This window comes from Acomys russatus, chromosome 25 (genome assembly GCF_903995435.1).
Source record: "Acomys russatus chromosome 25, mAcoRus1.1, whole genome shotgun sequence".
Classification (NCBI taxonomy): Eukaryota; Metazoa; Chordata; class Mammalia; order Rodentia; family Muridae; genus Acomys; species Acomys russatus.
In genome coordinates, this window is record NC_067161.1 from 3,364,855 (window position 1) to 3,386,699 (window position 21,845).

At 44.5% G+C, this 21,845-nt stretch overlaps 1 protein-coding gene across 1 annotated transcript; it reads left to right on the plus strand.

Moving 5' to 3' along the window:
* Positions 1 to 6,063: 6,063 nt before the first annotated feature.
* Rsl1d1 (ribosomal L1 domain containing 1) lies at positions 6,064 to 18,623 on the plus strand. Its single transcript, XM_051167351.1, has 9 exons — positions 6,064 to 6,211; positions 6,939 to 7,078; positions 10,296 to 10,431; positions 11,864 to 12,012; positions 12,094 to 12,195; positions 14,080 to 14,173; positions 14,252 to 14,374; positions 17,313 to 17,576; positions 18,384 to 18,623. Exons 1-9 carry the CDS (start codon positions 6,107 to 6,109, stop codon positions 18,621 to 18,623), a joined length of 1,353 nt encoding a protein of 450 aa, XP_051023308.1. The 5' UTR covers positions 6,064 to 6,106.
* Positions 18,624 to 21,845: the final 3,222 nt, after the last annotated feature.

A 21,845-nucleotide genomic window follows, 5' to 3' on the forward strand; every position in this document is an offset into this window, starting at 1 on the left:
AAATGGCATTCTGCTGCTCTCATTCAGGTCAGCAGGGCCTGGTGACAGGTTTCAAGAGCCCTACTACCTTCATCAGTGTGGGATTCCAGTTTGATAAGGTTGAGGGCAATATTCACTCAGCTCATTTCTCTATCAAACCTTGTGGCTCCTGGGCCCACTGCAGCCTTTATGACCTCAGTTATGATCCAGTTCCTTTCCTCAGCAGTAAAAACGAATCCTAAAAGCTGCTTACAATCAGCCAAGGTAGGCCGATAGATAAAGAAAACAGTTTCTAACAGACTGGGGAGAACCTGAGGTTTCTCAGAAAAGAAAGAATTCTGGGTCGTTCAGTTATATAGATCACTGGCTGAAACGGACATACAAAAGGTCTGGGACTCTACCCCTTCCTTCAGCAGGGTTTGGGGCTCACTAAGGGGTGCCTCTATGAGACACAGCCAGGGTGCAGCACAATCCCATCCACTCTGAGTGTGCAGAGGTGAGAGCCAGTCAGGTAGGGGTAAGGAAAACTCAGGATACACTTTAGGGACTGGGGGTGTAGAGTCCCCTTCAGATGCAGTCAGGCCCTCAACTAGCTGAATGTGCACTGTAAGGTGGGGGCACATTCTCCTCCTCTTCAGGGGCTGGAACAGAGTCCAACATTTCATTAAGGTTTTTTTACTCACCCTTCCATGGCCTCTGCACCAACATCTGCCTCCAGGTTTCTACCCTGTTTTAGTTCCTGTCCTGACAGAAGCAAAAGCAAAATAAACCCTTTGCTCTCTAAGTAGCTTTGACCATGGTACTTCATTACAGCAACAGTAACCTTGACTAAGAAAGGAACTTTGCTCATCTTATTTTGTCTGAAGTAGTCAGAGTGCAAAGCAGGTGCAAATCCAGCCCTATTGATTTAAAGATGAGGTCACTACCTTGAAAAGGTTCGTTTTAGGGCTGGAGAGATGGCTCAGAGGTTAAGAGCACTGGCTGCTCTTCCAGAGGTCCTGAGTTCAATTCCCAGCAACCATATGCTGGCTCACAACCATCAATAATATAATCTGATGTCTTTTTTTTTTTTTTTTTTTTTTTTGAGACAGGGTTTCTCTTTGTAGCCTTGACTATTCTGGACTCACTTTGTAGACCAGGCTGGCCTCAAACTCACAACAATCCTCCTGCTTCTGCCTCCCAAGTGCTGGGATTAAAGGCACGCGCCACCATGCCCAGCTATGATGTCTTCTTCTGGTGTGCAGGTGTCCATGCAGGCAGAGTACTGTATACATAAAAATAAATGTTTAAAAAAAAAAAAGAAAGAGCCAGGCGGTGGTGGCCCACGCCTCTAATCCCCCTCAGTGGACAGAGGCAAGTGGATCCCTGTGAACTGGAGGCTAGCCTGGTCTACAATGCGAGACCAGGACAGCCAAGGCTACACAGAGAAACCCTGTCTCGGGGGAAAAAAAAAAAAAAAACCAAAACAACAAAACCAAAAACCAAACAAACAAAAAGGAAGAAAAGGTTTATTTTGAACATGGTGGTAAATGCTTTTAATCCCAGCACTCAGGAGAAAAAGGCAGAAATATCTGTGTGAGTTCAAGTTCAACCTGGTCTACATAGTGAGTTCTAAGACAGCCAAGATTATAAAAAAGAGACTCTGTCTCAGATAGATAGACAGACAGAATTTTTTGGGGTGGGGTGGGGGAAGTGCTTCTAAGTAATTCAACAAATACTAGGTACAGGACTCAGTGGGCATAATGCTTGCTGCGCTTGTGTTTGGAGTCTGGACTCCAGAGCTGCAAGACTGAGACAGATGGTTACCAGGGCCTTGCTGGCTAGTAGGTCTAGATGCAAGCGCAAACTTAAGGTTAAGAGACTTTGTCTCAAAAAATAAGGTGAAGAAGCAACTGAGAAAGAGATCTATATTTTTTTTCTCTTTTTGGTTTTTCGAGACAGGGTCTCTGTGTGTTAGCTTTGGCTGTCCTGGACTCGCTTTGTACACCAGGCTGGCCTTGAACTCACAGTGTTCCTCTTGCCTCTGCCTCCGAAGAGCTGGGATTAAAGGCGTGCACCACTATACCCAGCTCTGTCCTTATTTTTTACTGCTGTGATAAAACACTGCCCAAAAAGAATGGGGGGGAGAGCTTGCCAGGCAAAGATAATACATGTCTTTAATCCCAGCACCTGGGAAGCAGAGGCAGAGGGGTCTCTGTCTTTGAGGCCAGCCTGGTCTACAGAGTGAGTTTTAGGACAGCCAAGGCTACAAGGAGAAAGCCTGTCTCAAAAAACAGAACAAAACAACAATAAGAAAACAAACAAACAAAGGAGGATGGGGTGAGGGTTTAATTTCAGATTACAACTCTCAGGTTATACTGTCACTGAGGTAAATCAGGGTAAGAACTCAAGTCAGGACCCTGGAGGCAGGAATGGGAGCAGAGCTTATGGACTGCTCATTGCCTTGTTCCTCCTGTCTTTTTATACAACCCAGACCCACCTGCCCAAGGGTGGCACCAGCCACAATGGGCTGAGTCCATCCACATCATTAATCAAGAAAAAATGTTCCCCAAAAGCCAATTCAATTGGAGGTAGGTATTTTCTCAGCTGAGAGTTCCTCGTCCCCAATCTAGCTTGCATCAAGTTGAAACTATGACACCATCTTAGTCAGTGTTCCATTGCTGTGAAGAGACACCACGACCAGGACAACTCTTATAATAATGGAAAACATTTTATTTTATTTTTTTAGGAAAACATTTTAATTGAGGATGGCTTACATACAATTTCGGAGGTTCAGTCCATCATCCCCATGGCAGGCAGCATGGCGGCATGCAGGCAGACACGGAGGAGAAGCAGCTAAGAGTTCACAACCAGACCCAGAGGCAGCAGGAAGGGAAACCCTGGGTCTGGCTTGAGCCATGTCTTCCAGTCCTTTCAAACAGGGCCATTGCCTGGCGACCAAACATTCAGATCTATGGAGGCCATTCTCATTAAACCCACCACACCAACCAGCATAACACCCACTATCAGCCTCCTCAGACACTGCCTCACATTTGGAGCATGGCACAGTCTTGTGCTGGTCTGTGCCCCGCCCCCATTTTCTCTATGTAGACTTGGCTGTCCTGGAACTCACTCTGTAGACCAGGCTGGCCTCAAACTCAGAGATCTACCTGTGTTGCCTCCCAAGTGCTGGGATTAAAAGTGTATGTACGCCATCAACACAACTGGATGTTTTCAACCATTTCTGTTTCTTTGCTCTTTGTTTCTAATCCACAATTAAGGATTTCTTTATGGCTCTTTGTTGTTTTCTGCTCTGTATTACTTGCAATCTCATCTATTTTCACAACTGTAATTATCCCTATGAAGATGATGTCTAAGTTTTCTTCTTTTCTCAGAAAAATCTTTCTCCACACCCCAGAACTACTTAGATATAGCACTGGAACTTGAAATAGGGGGGGAAAACTTGTAAATGATCTTTCATTGCATTTTCTTTCTTTTTTTTTTTTTTGGTTTTTCGAGACAGGGTTTCTCTGTGTAGCCTTGGCCATCCTGGACTCACTTTGTAGACCAGGCTGGCCTGGAACTCACAGCGATCCGCCTGCCTCTGCCTCCCGAGTGCTGGGATTAAAGGCGTGCACCACCATGCCCAGCTTCATTGCATTTTCTTACATGTGTGCATTCCTGTGGGCACACTTGGCTATGGCTCATGTGCCAGAGTTCACATGTGGCAATCAGAGAGCAACTTGCAGATTGCAGGTCTCATTTCCCCTTCCATGTAGGTTCATTAAATCAAACTCAGGCTGCCAGGTTTGATGGCAGGTATCTGTACCTGCCGAGTCATCCCACCAGCCAGAAGAATCCATTCCAACAGCCTCTGTATCTTTTCCTTTTTCTTCATTTTCAAATTCTATTAATAATTAGTGCCACCCATTTGTCCAGTAATTCTGGCTCAGGAATTTGGCAATAATCTAGGTTTCCATGTATGTCCAAGGTTTTGTTTTGAGGCAGGGTTTCATGTAGCTTAGACTCGTCTTTTTTTTGTTTGTTTGTTTTTTGTTTTTCCAGACACGGTTTCTTTGTGTAGCCTTGGCTGTCCTATACTCACGTTGTAGACCAGGCTGGCCTCAAACTCACAGCTATCCACCTGCCTCTGCCTCTGGAGTGTTGGGATTAAAGGCGTGTGCTACCACGCCTGGCTTGACTGGTCTTGAAATTCCTAATTCTTTAATTCCAAGAGCTTGTATTAGGGGCGTGAACCACCAAACCCACACAGCAAACTATTATTCATCAAATTTAAGGATGAAGAGAAAAGAGTTAAAAAATTTTAATTCTCATATTTGTCTTAGCAGCACCCATTACTGAGAAGGGAAAGACAACAAGAGAAGCAGGCGGAGGGGATGATGCCGAGTTTACAGTAAGACTTGGTGGATGTGAGGTTCAAAAAGTCAAAGTTACATAATTGAGAATATGTAAGTAGGTTTAAAACTATGAGGACTGCCGGGCGTGGTGGCCCACGCCTTTAATCCCAGCACTCGGGAGGCAGAGGCAGGCGGATCGCTGTGAGTTCGAGGCCAGCCTGGTCTACAAAGTGAGTCCAGGATGGCCAAGGCTACACAGAGAAACCCTGTCTCGAAAAACCAAAAAAAAAAAAAAAAAAAAAAAAAAAAAAACTATGAGGACTATAAATTTCTGTCAAATACCTATTGATAGAGAACAAATCACCCCAATTTGTTAACCTGATATTAACAAAGGCATATTCAGTTTTTGTGAGAAAACTGGAAACAGCACAGGATGGTTCTGACTTGGAGTCTTTCATGTATCTGCAAGGAAGGCTCTACTTCCAGCCTCATGCATGTGGTAATTAGATGGTTGTCAAAGTGGCCTCACAACATAGCGTCTGGCTTCCTTCTCTCTAGGGCTGCCTTACAAATAAATAAAAGAGGGAGTTATAAAGAGAAAACTCATATAGCAATCATAATTTCAGAAATAACACCGAGAAAGAGTATTGCTCTGTAGCCCAGACTGGCCTAGAATTTGCTGCATTCCTTCTGCCTCCGGCTCCTAAGCACTAAGATTACAAGCACCATGCCAGGCTTAACATCCATCATTTTTCTTTCTTTCAAGTCCCATTTCTTCAATCTCAGAAAATTCACATGGTTGGCTGCAAAGACTGTCACCATCCTTAATAGCTACCTAAAAGTTCCTAAATAAATTACAGGTAGCCGTGCCACTACAAGGTGGGAGAGGAACTCGCTCACTCTTGTAATCACAGCTTCTGCGACTCCGAGGGGGCTCACATCAAGTTTCAGATCAACCTGGGCTATACAGCAAGATCGTGACTAAAAAAAAAAAAAATTAATCGAGGTGCATTGACAAATGCTTTTCTTTGTTTGGTTTTTTGAGACACAGTTTCTCTGTCGTGCGCCACCATGCCTGGTTTGGGGAATGCTTTTAATCCTAGCACTCAGGAGGCTGAGGCAGGAGGATCTTCGAGGACAGCCTAGTCTACCAGAGAGTTCCAGAACTACCAAAAGAACCAAAATAAAAAATTAATGGTACCATTCAGAGCTCCCTGTACTGACCGAAAACAACCTCAAAGACAGTGTGTGAGGCATTGCCAGGGTATGGGTCTGTACAATGCGTATGTTTAGCAACAACTTTAGGGGGTGGTGACCTCTGCAGAAGGGGGCGGGGGGGGAGGAGAAGGAGGAGGAGGAGGAAGATGTTCTGGCGTGTTCCTCTACGCGTTATCCCACCTTTACAAATCACAGGTAGTCCAGTCCAGGCTCTTACGTAGACGCTCCTGAGAGACTGACTCTTCAGCGGACAACATGGTGTTGAGGACAGGGCTTCAGTCTCTCCCTTCAGGCCATTCTTACACTGTCTTCCATGGAAGACCAAGAGGCTTTGCGAGGCCGGGCAGCTTAGAAAGAGTGGGGACGCAAGGAGAGGTCCGTCTCAGATATGAATCTGGCCGCAGCCTAAATACTTACTCATCACCAACCACTCCAAAAAAAAAAACCCCGGCATCGACTTCCGCGCCTTCCCGGAAATGACGCACGAGGCCGCTGAGGTCCTACCCTCTGCTTTCCGGTTCCGGTCCTCGGCCTGCGCTTGCGCAAGCTTTCCTACGCTAACACGAGGAGACATGGAGGATTCCCCTACCGCGTCTCCCCCTCCCTCAGCCGCCAAGGTGACCACCACCGCGGGGCAAACAGCCCCGACCGCTCTGGAACAGCTGGACAAAGAGCAGGCGAGTGTCTTTTGGGGATAGCGATTCGGAAGCAGGATGGTTAGGGCCCGCGGGGGGCGCGGAGTGGGGCGCGAGAGGCATGGAAATCCAGAATGGGTCCGCGACGGCGTGGGGGTCCGGGAGCTCGAAGGAGGTCGCTGGAAACGCCCCCGAACGGGTTCGCTTCCCTCAGGCTTATGGCTTGTTTACCTCCTGTTTAAACGGGCTTCTGCGCTCCGCTCTGCAGGACTGCGGGGCATTTGTTCGTGCACGTGTCCTAAGCGTTACGCGCAGGGCCCGGCGCATGATGCGCGCCCAGTCCCGCTCCTTTCCTGATTGCTCTCGCCGAGATCAGGAGAAGCTTCCGTATAGCCCTGTCTCATAAGTAGAAAGAACATCTGTAAACAGGAAGCAGGTACTTGGGTGTCTTTAATGGATTCTTTTCTGTTTTGGTTTTTCTAGACAGGGTTTCTCTGTGTAGCCTTGGCTGTCCTGGACTCGCAGTGTAGACCAGGCTGACCTCAAACTCACAGCAATCCGCCTGCCTCTGCCTCCCAGAGTGCTGGGATTAAAGGCGTGCGCCACCACGCCGGGCTTTTAATGGATTCTTAAAATTGCACTGGGTACAAATTGTAGGGTTCTAATATGGTGAGGAATAAAGAGAAAGACGAGCAAAGGAAACAAACATGTGTATAGGGGAGCAGTTAACCTACATTGAGAAAAGTAACTCATTTCTGTGTTTCTGCAGATCAGAAAGGCTGTGGAAGTTCTGTTCGCGCACTCCAAGTCCAGAAAAAAAAATAATGAATTGCTTTTGAATGAGAACGAGAATTTATTTTTAATGGTGATATTATGGAAAATTCCAGAGAAAGAGCTTCGGGTCAGAGTGTAAGTTCTAATTTATCTGTTCGAGGTGTTTTGTTTTGGGGGCTGGTCTGTTACTAAGGCTTGCCTGGTCCCAATCTACCTCTTGAAGGTACTCACTTAGATCGTGTCTGAGTGTATGACTGTGTAGCACAAGTGTCCACCGCTTGCAGAAGACAAAAGAGCATGTCAGATCACCTGGAACTGCAGAGATGAAGTTGTGAGCAGTCCAGTGTGGGTGGGTACAGACAGGGAACTGAAATAGATCTTTTGGGAAAGCAGCAAATGCTTTTTCTTTCTTTCTTTCTTTTTGGTGTGTTTTGTTTTGTTTTGCTTTGCTTTGCTTTTGAGACAGGGTTTCTCTGTGTAGTCTTGGCTGTTCTGGACTCACTTGGTAGAACAGGCTGGCCTCGAACTCACAGCAGTCTGCCTGCCTTTGCCTCCCAAGTGCTGAGATTAAAGGCATGCACCACCATGCCCAGCAGCAGATGCTTTCTAACCGCAGAGTGTGCTCAATCCTGGACTCACACTCACTCTCCTCCCCATCCCACCCCTCTCTCTATGGGTGGGTAGAGAAGGGGGAGTTAGGTGCACACATGTGGGAGACGGAGAATAAGTATCATTTTTCTCCTACCATGTTGGTCCTGGAATTGGAACTCTGGTTGTAAGGCTTGGCATCAAGCATGTGTCTTTACCCCTGGTTCACCTGGCCTGCCTGTATAAATTGTGTATTCTGTTTGTTTGGTTTTGATTATTTGGTTTCCAAGACGGTTTCTCTGTATAGCCTTGGCTGTTCTGGACTCACTGTAGACCAAGCTGGTCTCAAACTCAACAATCCATCTGCCTCTACCTCTGCCTCCTGAGTGCTGGGATTAAAGGCTTGCACCACTATATCTGGCTCATGTACTGTGTATTCTTGTTAGCGATCCTGGGTCAGATTCCTCTGCTGTAGAATTGGTAGACTAAGAACTAAGAAAGAACATAATCATATTAGTTTAAGTTGTTTCTGTGCAAGATTTGAGAGCTTCTTATATTAATTTACAGTCATTGTGAAACTCATGAACTCAAACTATTGTGACATTGTATAACAGCCAGCTCTGTTTAACAAAGTATGGAGGAGGATAGCTGATTTTCTCCCAAAATAAGGGCAAGGGGAGGGGTTCCTTTTCTTTTCTTTTTCCCCCTTCTTTTTGAGACGCAGTTTCCCTGTATAGGAAAGCCTGTCCTGGACTCTTTGTAGACCAGGCTGTCCTTGAACTCACAGTAATCCACCTGCCTCTGCTTCCCTGGCACTGGGATTAAAGGCATGCACCACCATGCCTGCAGCAGTGGGAGGTTTAGAGAGGAAAGACACTTGTGATTCCCAAATGACTTTTTAAAGAATGTTTCTGTGTATGCACGCACAGGTGAGTGTACTGTGTGTGCAGAAGCCAGTGGGGGTCAGAAGAGGATTGGATTCCCTGGAACTGAGTTAAATAGGGTTGTAAGCTTCTCTGTGCTGGGAACCAAACTTAGGTCCTCTGGAAGAGCAGCCAGTTCTCCTGACGACTGAGCCACTTCTACAGCCCCCAAATTACTTTGTAGAATCTCTTTTTTATGTGTGCCATTGTTTTGCCTATATATATGTCTGGGTACCATATGCCTGTGAAAGTCCAGAAGAGGCCATTGAATTCCCTGGCACTGGAGTTACAAACTCATTGTGAGCTGACAGGTGGGTGCAGGGAATCGTTGTCTTCACCCTGAACTTTCCAGGGCAGAGCTTTTCCTTCCCCTTAACCATATAATCCGGACATTTTTGTTGCTGTTGCTTCTCTTTCTCTCTTCCCTCTTACATGGCAGCCAAGAGCTGCTTCCAGTGAACCTACATGTATATACTTTAACTTACCTTGCATGAAAGACAATCCAATGTGTCCTCCTTTTTTAAAAGAGAGGAATGTTGGCATAGAAGCAGCCTGCCCAGGTTGCTTAGCAATCTCTGATGTTATCACCTGCCACCACCCAGTGCTCTCTTACTCTTCGTCTCTTTGCGTTTTTTTGAGACGGGGTTTCTCTGTGTAGCCTTGGCTGTCCTGGACTCGCTTTGTAGACCAGGCTGGCCTTGAACTCACAGCGATCCGTCTGCCTCTGCCTCCCGACTGCTGGGATTAAAGGCGTGCGCCACCACTCTTTGTCTCTTAACTCTCTGTGTTTTTCTCTCTACCCCTAAGGTGCCCCCTTCTTTCCCCATGCTTCAGCCCTAAATCTGATGATACCATACTTAACAGCTTGCTTTGAAGTACACTGACCACTCTAGCTCCCACATTACTTTAAATCATGTGTCTTTATGTGCTCCCCCTTTCAGATGTGTGCACACAGGTATATGAGCACGTGAGTGTGAAGGACAGGACGTCCTTGGGTGTCTTCCTTGGGAACACAATATTCTTTTTTAGGCAGGTCACACATCCTTGGAGCTCATCAAGCTCATCAAATGGACTAGTTGACCACTGAGCCCCACAGATCCTCATGCCTTCATTTTCTCCTAAGATAACCAGAGCTTATCACCAGCTTCCTCTTCATGTACATTCAGGGATGTACACAGATCCGTTGTGATTTTTATAGTGAACACACTAAGCTATCTGCTTGGAGAATGGAACCTGTGTCTTGATTGTGTGAGGTAACTCTTCTAGCAGTGAGCCACATTCCCAGCCCTCTATTGGCATCCTTCACACTCATCTGTGTTCAATTTCTCACCTTGGTGATTTTTGTCACTTGTGGGAGGTTCTTTTTTTCTCTCTGCTCCTCTCTCACCTGTCTTCGCTGTGTGTTTGTTTTTCTGGGCTAGCCTGGTACAACTAGAGTTGTAAGTACACATCACCAGACCTCAAGTGGAAAAAAAAATGAGTGTAGCTAAATGGGGCTGACAGGATAGTTCCTGGAGCTGGAAGGAGGTACAGATGGTTGTGTCACTGTGTGTGCTGAAAATCAAACCCGGGCCCTCCATGAGAGCAGCCAGTGCTTTTAAGCACTAAGCTCGCTCTCTCCGGCTTCTTTTTCTTTTGTTTTGAGATAGCAACTTGCCACCGTCCTAATGACTTTGGTCCACATGGTGTAAGGAGCCAGTTTTCAAAGGCTGCCCTCTGATCTTACATATGTGCCATGGGATATCCCCCCAAAATAAATAATCGGATATGTATATGTTGTGGGTAATAAACATATTTTATGGAATAATGCTTTGCTTCTTGGTTTTTGTCATGTTTTCCAGGTCTTTGCCTCATAGTATTCTATCAGATTCATCAGAAGTCTGTTTGTTTACCAAAGATGATTGTGAATCACCTGAGCAGACAGAAGGTTTCTATAAAAAGCTTTTGAAAAAGCATGGCATTAACACTGTTTCTCAGGTAGGAGTCATGGTAATACTCTGAAGTCCTTTCAAAGACCTAATTGAAATGAAATATGATATACTACTGGTTTTTGTTTTGTTCTTTTCGGTCTTTTAAGTCTGTTTTTCTCTTTAATTTTAATTTATTTCTTTATTGGGTATGTGTGTGTGTATTCCTAATGTTAGCCATATGCACCATGTGCATGCAGGTGTTCTCAGGCCAGAAGAAGGTGTCAAACCTCCTGGAGCATGAATCACAGGGGCCTGTGAGCTGCCTGTGTGTGCTGGGAAATGAAACCCAGGTCCTTCAAAAGACTAGCAAGTGCTCTTAACTGCTAAGCCATCTCTCTGGCCCATTTTTCTGCTTTTAATCTAATTGTTGATGGCTTATGGTTAGCTGTATTCCATTTTGCTTGTCCTGAAGATGCTATTCTGATTTGTGACTGAAAAGTTAAATACAGGTCAGATTTTAAATCTTACTTTGAATTGTCTTGAGTGTAGTGCCTAAGGAGGCTAAAGGGGGCTTGGGATTCCCTGCAGCTGGAGTTGTAGGAAAGTTATTTCCATAGGTGTTGGAAGTGAACTTGAGTCCTGTAAGAGCAGTCAGTGCTGAACCAGTGAGCCATCTGTAGTCCCATCACAGATTATTTAAAAGCTTACTGTTTGTGTAAGTCCCACTCTCTGTACTTGTAGAGCATTGAGTGTCCACCTCTGACTCTGTTTTGTGATTATTTGTATATTTTTGTGCTCTCTGGTTCTTTTTATTTCTCCTGGTACTGGGAATTGAATCCAAAGCCTTACACTTGGTAGGCTAATGCTCTACCCCAAACTTGCAACGTAGACTAGGTTGGGATCCTCCTTCATGCTGGGATTAAAGGTGTGCACCATCACACCGGGTGCTGATTCCCCACTGCTACCCCGAAGACAGTTGTTTTTTTTTTAAATGTGCCTGGGTGTTTTGTCTGCATGTGTCTGTGCACTTTGTGCGTACAAGTACCTGTGGAGGCCAGTAGAGTATCTTGGATTCCTTGGAGCTGGAAGAAGGTACACCCATGTCCTCTGTAAGAGCAGCCAAGTGCTTGTAAGCACTAAGCTATCTCTCCAGCATAATTTACTTTGTCTTGACATAGAATCTTGCTCAATTGCCTGGCCTAGCCTCAAAGTTATCCTCCAACCTGAGATGCTGTTTTCATCTACTTTGGTGCCTCCTAGCCTACATACTATGTTGCTCTTTTTGTTTTTGTTGTTGTTTGTTTTTTGAGACAGGGTTTCCCTGTGTAGCCTTGGTTGTCCTGTACTCGCTTTGTAGACCTGGCTGGCCTCAAACACACAGTGTTCCACCTGCCTCTACCTCCGGAGTGCTGGGATTAAAGGTGTGTGCCAACACTACCAGCCTTGTTTTATTTAGGTTCTTAATATTTTATGGTTTTGCTCTTGTTTCTGTTTTCCAGATTATTCCTTTTAAAACTTTAAAAACAGAATACAAAGCCTATGAAGCCAAGCTCCGTCTCCTGGGTAGCTTTGACATCTTCATTACTGATGAAAGAATTAGACGGCATTTGCCCTCACACATAGGAAGGCATTTCTATCAGAGGAAGAAGTGAGTTTATTTATAGTGACTGGGTGTCAATGGTATGGGTTTTTCTGTGTGTGCCTTCTTCTGATGCCTGTGTGCTTTCAGAGTTCCAGTACCTGTAAACCTTTTGGCCAAGAACCTGTCCAAAGAGATTGATCGCTGTGTCACAGGGACCGTCTTAAATATCTCCAAACATGGTTCTTGCAGGTAACAAGAGGAATATGTGTGCTTTTGTAAAATTTACATGTCTTCATGATGGAATGTTTTTTTTTTTTTTTTTAATCTTAAAGGATTGTATTAATGAAACCAGGTCCTTCTATTAAAACCCTAAGAAGGCTTTTTTTTAAATAAAAGATTTATTTATTATGTACACAGTGTATACCTGCAGGCCAGAGGAGGGCACCAGATCTCATTATAGATGGTCATGAGCCACCATGTGGTTGCTGGGAATTGAACTCAGGACCTCTGGAAGAGTAGCCAGTGCTCTTAACCTCTGAGCCATCTTTCCAGCCCCAAAAGCTTTTGTTTTTAAAGTTTTATTATTTATGTATTTTGGAACAGTGCTCTGCCTGCTTGGATGCCTGTGTGCTAGAAGAAGGCAACAGATCTCATAGATGGTTGTGAGCTACATGTGGTTGCTGGGAATTGAACTCAAGATCTTTTTTTTGTTTGTTTGTTTTTTATTTTAGAGACAGGATTTGGCTGTACTGGACTCACTTTGTAGACCAGGGTGGTCTGGAGCGCACATACACACACACACACACACACGTTTAAGCCAGGCATGGCCACACATTCTTTAACCCTAGCATTGGGAAGGCAAGACAGACGTATCTGAGTTGGAGGCAAACTTTGTCTACATAGAGTTCCAGATCAGCTAGGGCTATATATTGAGACCCGTGCTCAAAATAGATTTTAAAGGTCTTTTAAAGAATGTAATAGTTTCTGTTTTCACATAGAGAATCAGTGTATAATTTTGGCTGGCCTGGAAATCTGGCCTCTACCCTGAATGTTGGGATTTAAGGCATGTGTGCTACCATGCCCAGCTTTAAGAAAATGTAAGGATGTCAGTGGGCACACCTTTAATCCCAGTGCCAGAGAGGCAGAGGCAGGTGGATCTCTGAGTTTGAGGCCAGCCTGGTCTACAAAGCAAGCCCAGGACAGTCAAGGCTACACAGGGAAACCTCATCTCGAAGTAAAAAAAAAAAAAAAAAAAAAAAAAAGTATATATATGTATATATGTATGTGTATGTATGTGTATGTATGCATGTATGTATATGTATGTATGTATGTATATGTATGTATGTGTGTGTATGTGTATGTATGTATGTATGTGTGTGTGTGTATGTATGTATATATGTATGTATGTATGTATATGTATGTATGTGTATGTGTGTATGTGTGTATGTATATGCATGTATGTATGTGTGTATGTATGTGTATGCATGTATATGTATGTATGTATGTATGTATGTATGTATATAATGACTGCTTTCCAACCTCACATGGTCAAAGATAGTGTCACTGTGTGCCTCCAGGCTTAGGAGAATAGGTGATATAAATAGGCTCCTGTTGCATCCTGCCTACAAGAGGAAAGCCCCTTGATTGGTTCAGATAAATAACTAAGGAGAGTTGTCACTGGACCAGGCCTCCTACTTCTTCTTTGGTTGTAAATGATATAAGAGAGTCACAAGGAAGGTTGGAGAAAACAAATATTTTGGTTCACTTAATCCCATCAGAGGAGAAACTGAGCCAACAAGGCAAACCAAAGGAAATTGAAAAGTTTGGGCTTGGAACTATGGTAGGATTGTATAGTGTAATGTTTTACCGTAGATAGATTAATAAATTAGAGTTCTATTGATCCGTGTCAACACTGAACAGTTAATACAACAGCAGCCTCTGGCCTGAGGTGATGCACACCTGTAACCTCAGCACTTGGGAGGCAGAGGCAAGTGGATCTCTGAGTTAAGGCCAGCCTGGTCTACAAAGAATCCAGGAGACCCAGGGCTACACATAGCCCTTGTCTGTGGGTGGATGGGACACAAAACAAAACAAAAAAAGCCTTTTTTGTTACATCTATTTATTACCTCCTAGTACTGTGCGTATTGGTCACACTGGAATGAAGACTCAGCACATCGTTGAAAACATCCTGACTGTCTCAGAAATGCTTTCAGTAAAATTGCCAGAGGTACAGTATAGCAAGTTTTTGAGTCTGTTTTCCATTTAAAAGAAGCACTGTGTAGGTGACATCATTTCTTTGTTTCAGAAATGGCCGAGTGTGAAACTCTTGTTCCTGAAAACTGAGAAGTCGGTTTCTCTGCCCATCTTTTCCTCGTTTGTCTCATCTCAGGATGAAAACACCATATCCTTCCGTAGTATGAAGAGAAAAGTTAGTATAAATGTTCCTGTTGGGTGGGCTTAATAATTAATATGTAGCCAATAGAGATTGCAACAAATTCAGAACTAACTTGAGCTTTATAATAAGACTGTGTTAAATACATACAAAGCTAAAGGTATAGCTCAGTGTCAGGCTTGTGCTTAGTGAGTTCATTCTGAGGAGGAAAGTTGAGGTTTATAAATGTGCCCTTGTGTTTTGCCTGCATTTATGTCTATGGTGTCAGATCTCTTGGAGTTGGTGCTGGGAGTTGAACCTGGGTCCTCTGAAAGCAGCCGGTGCTCTTCACCACTGAGCCATTTCTCCAGGCCCAACAAGACACATCTTAATTTTGTGTGCTGATCAACATTGAACGTCTTCCCTGGTTGCTCTCCATCTTAATTTGTGGGCAGGGTGGGGGAGATTTTGTTTTGTTTTTTAAGAGACAGGGTTTCTCTGTGTGTATCCCTGGCTGTCCTGGAACTTGTTTTGTAGATCAGGCTAGCATTGGACTCAAAGGTCTGCCTGCCTCTGCCTTCCAGGTGCTGGGAGTAAAGGCATGCACCATAATGTCCAGCCTCCACCTTAGTTTTAGGACAAGATCTTTTTATATATTTATTTATTTATTAATTATTTACACAGTGTTCTGCCTGCATGTACACCTGCAGGCCAGAAGAGAGCACCAGATCACATTATAGATGATTGTTGGGAATTGAACTCGGGACTTCTGGAAGAACAGCCAGTGCTCTTAACCTCTGAGCCATCTCTCCATCCCAAGACAAGATCTTTTGATGGAGGTCACTGATTGGTTTGACCAGCTGGCCAACAGCTCCAGGGGTCCCATCTATGCACCACCCACCCACAATTAAGATTGTAGATGCTGGTGGCTGGAGCCATGGCTCAGTGGTTAAGAGTGCCGCTTTTTCTTCCAGAGGTCTACCTGTTTCTACCCCCCCCCCCAGTGGTGGAATTAAATTTCCATCACCACCCCTTGGCTAAAAAATTTATCAGTCCTTTACATTTTTTACTTTTATTTTTTGTTTGTTTTGTTTGGTTGGTTTTTGGGGTTTTATGTTTTGTTTCATTGGTTTTTTGAGACAGGGTTTCTCTGTATTGTCTTGGCTGTCCTAGACCCATTTTGTGGACCAGGCTGGCCTTAAACTCAGAGAGATCCACCTGCCTATGCCTCTGGATTGGTGGGATTAGAGGTGTGTCACCACCCCCAGCTTTGTTTTTGTTTTGTTTTTAAGATTTATTTATTATTACGAACACAGTGCTCTGTCTGCATATACACCTGCAGGCCAGAAGAAGGCATCAGATCACATTATAGATGGTTGTGAGCCATCATGTGGTTGCTGGGAATTGAACTCAAGATCTCTGGAAGAGCAGGACCTCTGGAGGAGCAGTCAATGCCCTTAACTTCTGAGCCATCTCTCCAGCCTCTTGTTTTGTTTTTTTAAGACAGGGTCTCTCACTGAATAGTCATGATGGCCTTGAATTCACAGAGATCTACTTGCCTGTCTCCAGGATGCTAGAATTAACATTGTGTACCACTACCATGCCTGGCTTCTCATCTAGCTGTCTTTAATTCTTTAAAACTCTTTAAGCTCAGTCTAACAATACAAAGAGAAAGCGTTTTGATGCTACACTGGATGTTTCTAGCCATAACCAACTAACATTTTATCTCAGTGTAACAAGTTATCACACTGGAAAGGCTAAAAACCCAGTAGCTGTTTGTCCACTAGCCTGTGTGCTTCAGTACTCTCAACTTGGTGAGTAAGGCCTGAGGGATATTTGGAGAATTCCAGACATCAAACAATAGCAGAAACTATTTATAGTTGGCAAAATCACGCCTCTGTTAGAGCACAAAGCAAATAAGTTATAATCAGCTGCTGTGGACAGTCTCAAGTAGTCCCATACTCCATACCTGGGATTAAAATTAAGGAGCATCCTTAATATTTGTGTATTAAAAAAAAAACAAAAAAAAACCAAGATTCTCTCAAATGTCACTACAACTAGGTAAATCAGCGGCAAGAGGGAAAGAGCCAAAGGCAGTCCAGTAACCTTTCTTCCTCTTTCATGCTCTATTGTCTGGCCTGCTGCTAAGGATGTACTGCCTAAATTTAGGGTGGGTTTTTCCACATCCATTAAAGCAATCAATCCAATTTCTCAGTTTAGGGTCTATAAAGGAATATTTAAAGGTATAGGAATAGTTGACATTTTACCTGTGAAGCAGGAACTATGGAAGTACTCTGAATCCACAACTACCTAGAAGACTGGAGGTTCAAGTCTGGGCTCAGTTGGTAAAAATGCTCACTCTCCAGACATGGTATCTGAGTGTGATCCAGTTCTGGGGAGGTGGAGAAAGATGGATCCCTGGGGCTCTGACGAGTCAGCCTAGTGTAGCCTGATCATCAAGCCCAAGGTTCCAACAAAAGACCTTGTCCTGTAAAGGAGGTGGTAGCTCCTGAAGAATACCCTAAGTAGACCTGTGGTGTGCACATAGACACCACACCAGAACGGTGGTTCAATAGTGGGACCCACTGAGCTTACTGGCCAAGTCCTCTGCTTCCTCTCAGTTGCAGTATGCGTTTTGATGGTGGGTATTAAACTGTTGAACTCATGCAGGGCTTTGGGTGTGGTAGACGTGCTTTACCACATGTCTGGATAAAATTCAAAGTAGAAAGCCAGGTGTGCTGGAGCATGTCAGTAATTGTAGCAGATAAGTAGGAGAGGGTTACGTTCATGGCCAACCAGCATGAGCTGCAGATTGAAGTACCTCTCAGCCTCCAAATGAGACTGAGGTTTAAGTATTTGGAAATAGAGTATTCTGTTTTCGTGGGTCAAGGATGTTTTAGGGAGCTTATCTATGCAACTGCAGTTTCTAAATCTGTGCTGTCTGTATCGGTGGCTTTTTTTCTCCCCTCTAAAATTTCATCTGGTATTTTGGTAGGAACTAAAGATAAAAAGAAAGCATGAAAAAGAAAAGTTGAAGAAGAAAATAAAAACTTTAAGGAAAAAGTCCAAGAAGGCTCCATCTCCTTCAACTCAAGATGACTTAGTGTGTAAAGCCAACAGTCCTCCAGTGAAGGGCCCAAAATCTGGGAAGAAAAAGATCAGCAATGTAAACACACAACCAAAAGTGACAGAAGAGTGTGAAGAAACAATTCCACAACTGGTACCGATAGGAGAAACTCTAGATAAAGAAGATGTGAAGGTATTTTTATTGATATCAGTAGCTGCTGTGTGTCAGGCAAAAAGTTCTAAGTGGTGGGAGGCGCGAGGCGTGGTGGCACTCAGAAGGAGTCAGAGGCAGGCTGATCTAGAATGACTTCAGACCACACAAAGAACCATCTTGAGAAAAATAAGTTAACTCCAGGTACTAGGAAGGCAGATACTTCAGCATCTTGAATAATGGGAAAGGTTTGTGTCACTGTATGGTAGGGCATCTTGTAGAAGTGTACCTCATGTGTTGGTGTCACTAGAGGACACATAAAGAGGTCAATCCAAGCCGGGTGTGGTGGCGCACACCTTTAATCCCAGCACTCGGTAGGCAGAGGCAGGTGGATCGCTGTGAGTTCGAGGCCAGCCTGGTCTACAAAGCGGATCCAGGACAGCCAAGGCTACACAGAGAAACCCTGTGTGTGTGTGGGGGGGGGGGAAACAACAACAAAAAGGAGGTCAATCCATATGGCCTCTCAGTGCACCAAGATGTCAGCACAAAACAGCATACTGGTATAAAAGACTAAGTGCCTGTACTCCCAGGCCGAAGCAGGAGCATTATCAGTCCCTAATCCAGCTTGGATTACATAATGAGTTCCAGCCAGGTAAGACCCTCTTCATAAAGAAAAAGACAAAACAAACATCTGGTGATAGAAAGGCTCCTCGTCATTCCACCTAGTTGCGGGCACATACACAGGGTGGTAAGCACAGCAGTGGCTTCTTGAGTATGATAGTGAGGTCTTGATCTTTGTTGCTCTAGACTTAATTTTCTTTCTTTCTTTTTTTTTTTTTTTTTTTCAAGATGCAAGAAAATATCACAGGGAAAAAATCTACAAAAAAGAGATCTGATCTAAATATGCTTCAGGGCAAGAAAAGGAAAGCCCTGCCAGCCGCAGAGACACCAGAAGCTTCAGGAGTTGGGACCTCAGGGAAGAAGCAAAAAAGAGATGTGAAGGAACTCAGAAAGCCAGAGGCCAAGCTCTTTGCTCCCAGGAAATCTGTAAAGAAAGCTTATAACATACCAAAAGACCAAAACCCCTAGGGGGCCCATTAAGATTACTGCTTTGGCCTGGAGGACAACAGAGTTAACCTAAGCTTTTCAAGAGTCAATAGGCAGGGTATGATGGGAAAAACTAGGGGTTGGGGAGGCATGCTGGAGAGATTATGCATAAGTTAAGAGCGCTGGCTGTTCTCCCAAACATTGAGTACAGTTCTCAGGAACCACATGGTGGCTCATAACATTCTATAATGAGATCTGGTGTCCTCTTCTGCATGTGGCCTGGAGGTGCACATGCAGGCAGAATACTGTACAAATCTTTAAAAAAAATGAAACTGGGACAAAGATATGTGTGAGTTTGAGGTCAGCCTGGTCCTCTACAGAGGTGGTTGTGGTGAGATTTTATCTCTGCAATCTTGCCCAAAATACGTACATACCTGCATGTCTAGCACCCAAGAAGCCAAGGCCAGAGAGTTGGGGATTTGAGGGATGTTTGGGATGAAGCAAGTGGCTGTATTTATAGCACGGCAGTCCTGGGCTCGGTGGTATAGCACTTTTCCAGCATATGTAGTGTCCTGTCCTCAGTACCCAGAGCTGTTACACAAAAACAGAAAAACATCTCACACAGCAAAAAGCACTCTGGTCATGAGTCCATCACAGCTCCCTTTTTTGATTTGGTTTTTCAAGACAGTTTCTCTGTAGCCCTGGCTGTCTTGGACCCTTTATAAACAAGGCTGGCCTTGAACTCACAGAGATCTGCCTGCCTCTGCCTCTCAAATGCTGGGATTAAAGTCATGTGCCACCGTGCCCAGCTTATCACCTTTTCAATAATGAATCCTAAACTTAAATGTTTTTTTGTAAAGTTTCTATGGGTGACTGAATTAATATTTGTAAAAGCTAGGCCAAAAAGAAAAAAGCTATTTTTAATTGTTCAGTATATTCGTTGATAACTGATTCTCTGTGTTCAGTGTTTTTTTAATTAAAGTTTGAAACCTTCTGGATAAATGTACTGACTGTTGGTGTTTTACGTCTCACATGAGTAATTTGAAGACATAGCAGCAGCTTTCTATCTGCATGGTGTAGTCAGTGGTGCTGCTAAACTAATATTCCCTAAGTGGCCAATGAAGGGATAAAGAATCTTCACTGGATGGCCGGCGTTGATGACGCGCGCCCGCGATCCCAGCACTCAGGAGGCAGCGCCAGGCACATCTCTGAGTTCAATGTCCGATCTGATCTAGAAAGGGAGTCCAAGACAGGCAAGGCTACACACAGAGAAACCCTGGGGTTTTTTTTGGGGGGGGGGGTATCAGGAGTCAACTGCAGGGCTTGAGAGATGGCTCAGATAATCCTACTCTTAAGAAGACCCAGGCTCAATCCCCAGCAGTACAGATGTGTACTCATGCAGGCAAAACACGTAAACGTAAAAGAAGAATTGAAAAATCAAATCTGTGATGGAGCAGAGAGGTTTCTTTCCCTGTGTACCTCAGATGGCTTCTGGTTGGGTTTTGGTGATGAGCTAGCACATACGCCAAAGCCTGTTAATCATACTACATGCCTTTAGCCTTGCAGATCGATCTAAGGCAGGGTGCCAGCTTTGTTACGTAGTAAGACATGGTCAAAAGAATATGGATGCACTGAAAAGGGTACCAAATGAACTCTGGTTCGAAAGTGTGTATCTCAAGCCTTCCTGTTTTTATCCATATATGTCATCCTGTAAGGCATATATATAGCAATGAAAAAATGGGTATGGGAAATTGAACTGTTTGGTAAAGTTGATGCAAGTATATTGAGGTGGTACATGAAATTTGGTTTTATTGGGATGGAGTTGCAGCAATTGGGAAGGAACCCAGAGCATTGTACAGGGTAGGCAAGAGCTGCATAGCTGGGCTTCCTGTCCAGCCCAGTAACTGGTTACAGTCTGATGCATCTGCAGACTGAATAAGGCATGTTTCCAGAATCTCTACATGGTGCGATTTCCCAGGGAGTGATACAGCAGTTTGTTTGTTTGTTTGATGGTGGATTCTCTGTGCAGCCCTGGCTCTTCTGGAACTTGCTCTGTAGACCAGGCAGGCCTCAAACTCAGAGATCTTCCTTGCAAGTGCTGGGATTACAGGTGTGCTATCACTGCTCAGCTGTGATGCAGCCTTTTAATCCCATTTTCTAAGTAGCATTTAAGTATTTGGCAGCACAGTGACATTGGCCTATAATTTAGGCACCATGCCCAGCCTTTAAAATAATTTTTAATTGTACTTCTTAATGTTCCAATTTAAAAGTTCAGGGACCTGGGATATCAGTATGAATTTACAGTATGGTGCTGGTCAATACAAAAGTGTAGGAGTCACATAAGGAGCTCTTGTCTGCCCTCCTTGCCTCTGGTGTGTCAAGTTCTTGTTGATAGGCACAACTGGCAAATAACTGAAGACAATAATAAGGCCTGCAATTATAATACATATTCCAACAGAAAGACATGGTGGGAGGAGGCACAGGTGAAAATTCAGAGCTAACACTCCCATGAAGGGGACCAGCGTGCACTACGAGCAGCAGTTGACAGGCAACGAACCCGCAGCTCCTCAGCCGCCTCCTCCCTTAGGAGGCTGCTATGACATCCATTTGCAGAGGTTGTTATGCTGTGGTTATTTTCCTGATGGGGAAAAAGTACTGTTCAGAAACTGCTTAAGTTTATGTAGAGCAAGGTGGCTGGGGTATGCTTTGTAACCAAGAACTTGGGAGGTTGTAGCCAGAAGGCCCAGAATTCCTATCAGTTTCAGGGTTTATAGTGAGCTTGGGGCCAAGGTTTATTTGGTGAGTGTGTCCTTCAAAGGGATGGTCTACAAGAGCCTCTAAGAGTGTCTTTCAAGGGCTGGAGTGGTGGTGCGGTGGCTCGTAGCATTTGCTCTTTCAGAAGACAGGTTCAATTCTTAGTACCCGCCTGGCTCATAACCCCCTGTAACTCCAGTCTTAGTGAGTTCAGCTCCCCTCTTCTGACCTCCAAGGGCGGCAGGCATGCATATGATTCATATATGGGCAGGCAAAACTTACTCTAAAAACTACCATTTAATAATAGGGAGAAAACTAGCCGGGCGTGGTGGCACACACCTTTAATCCCAGCATTCGGGAGGCAGAGGCAGGCGGATCGCTGTGAGTTCGAGGTCAGCCTGGTCTACAAAGTGAGTCCAGGATGGCCAAGGATACACAGAGAAACCCTGTCTCGGGGGAAAAAAAAGGGGGGGGGGAGAAACTAAGTTCAAGCTCTCAGGCCCTAGAGGA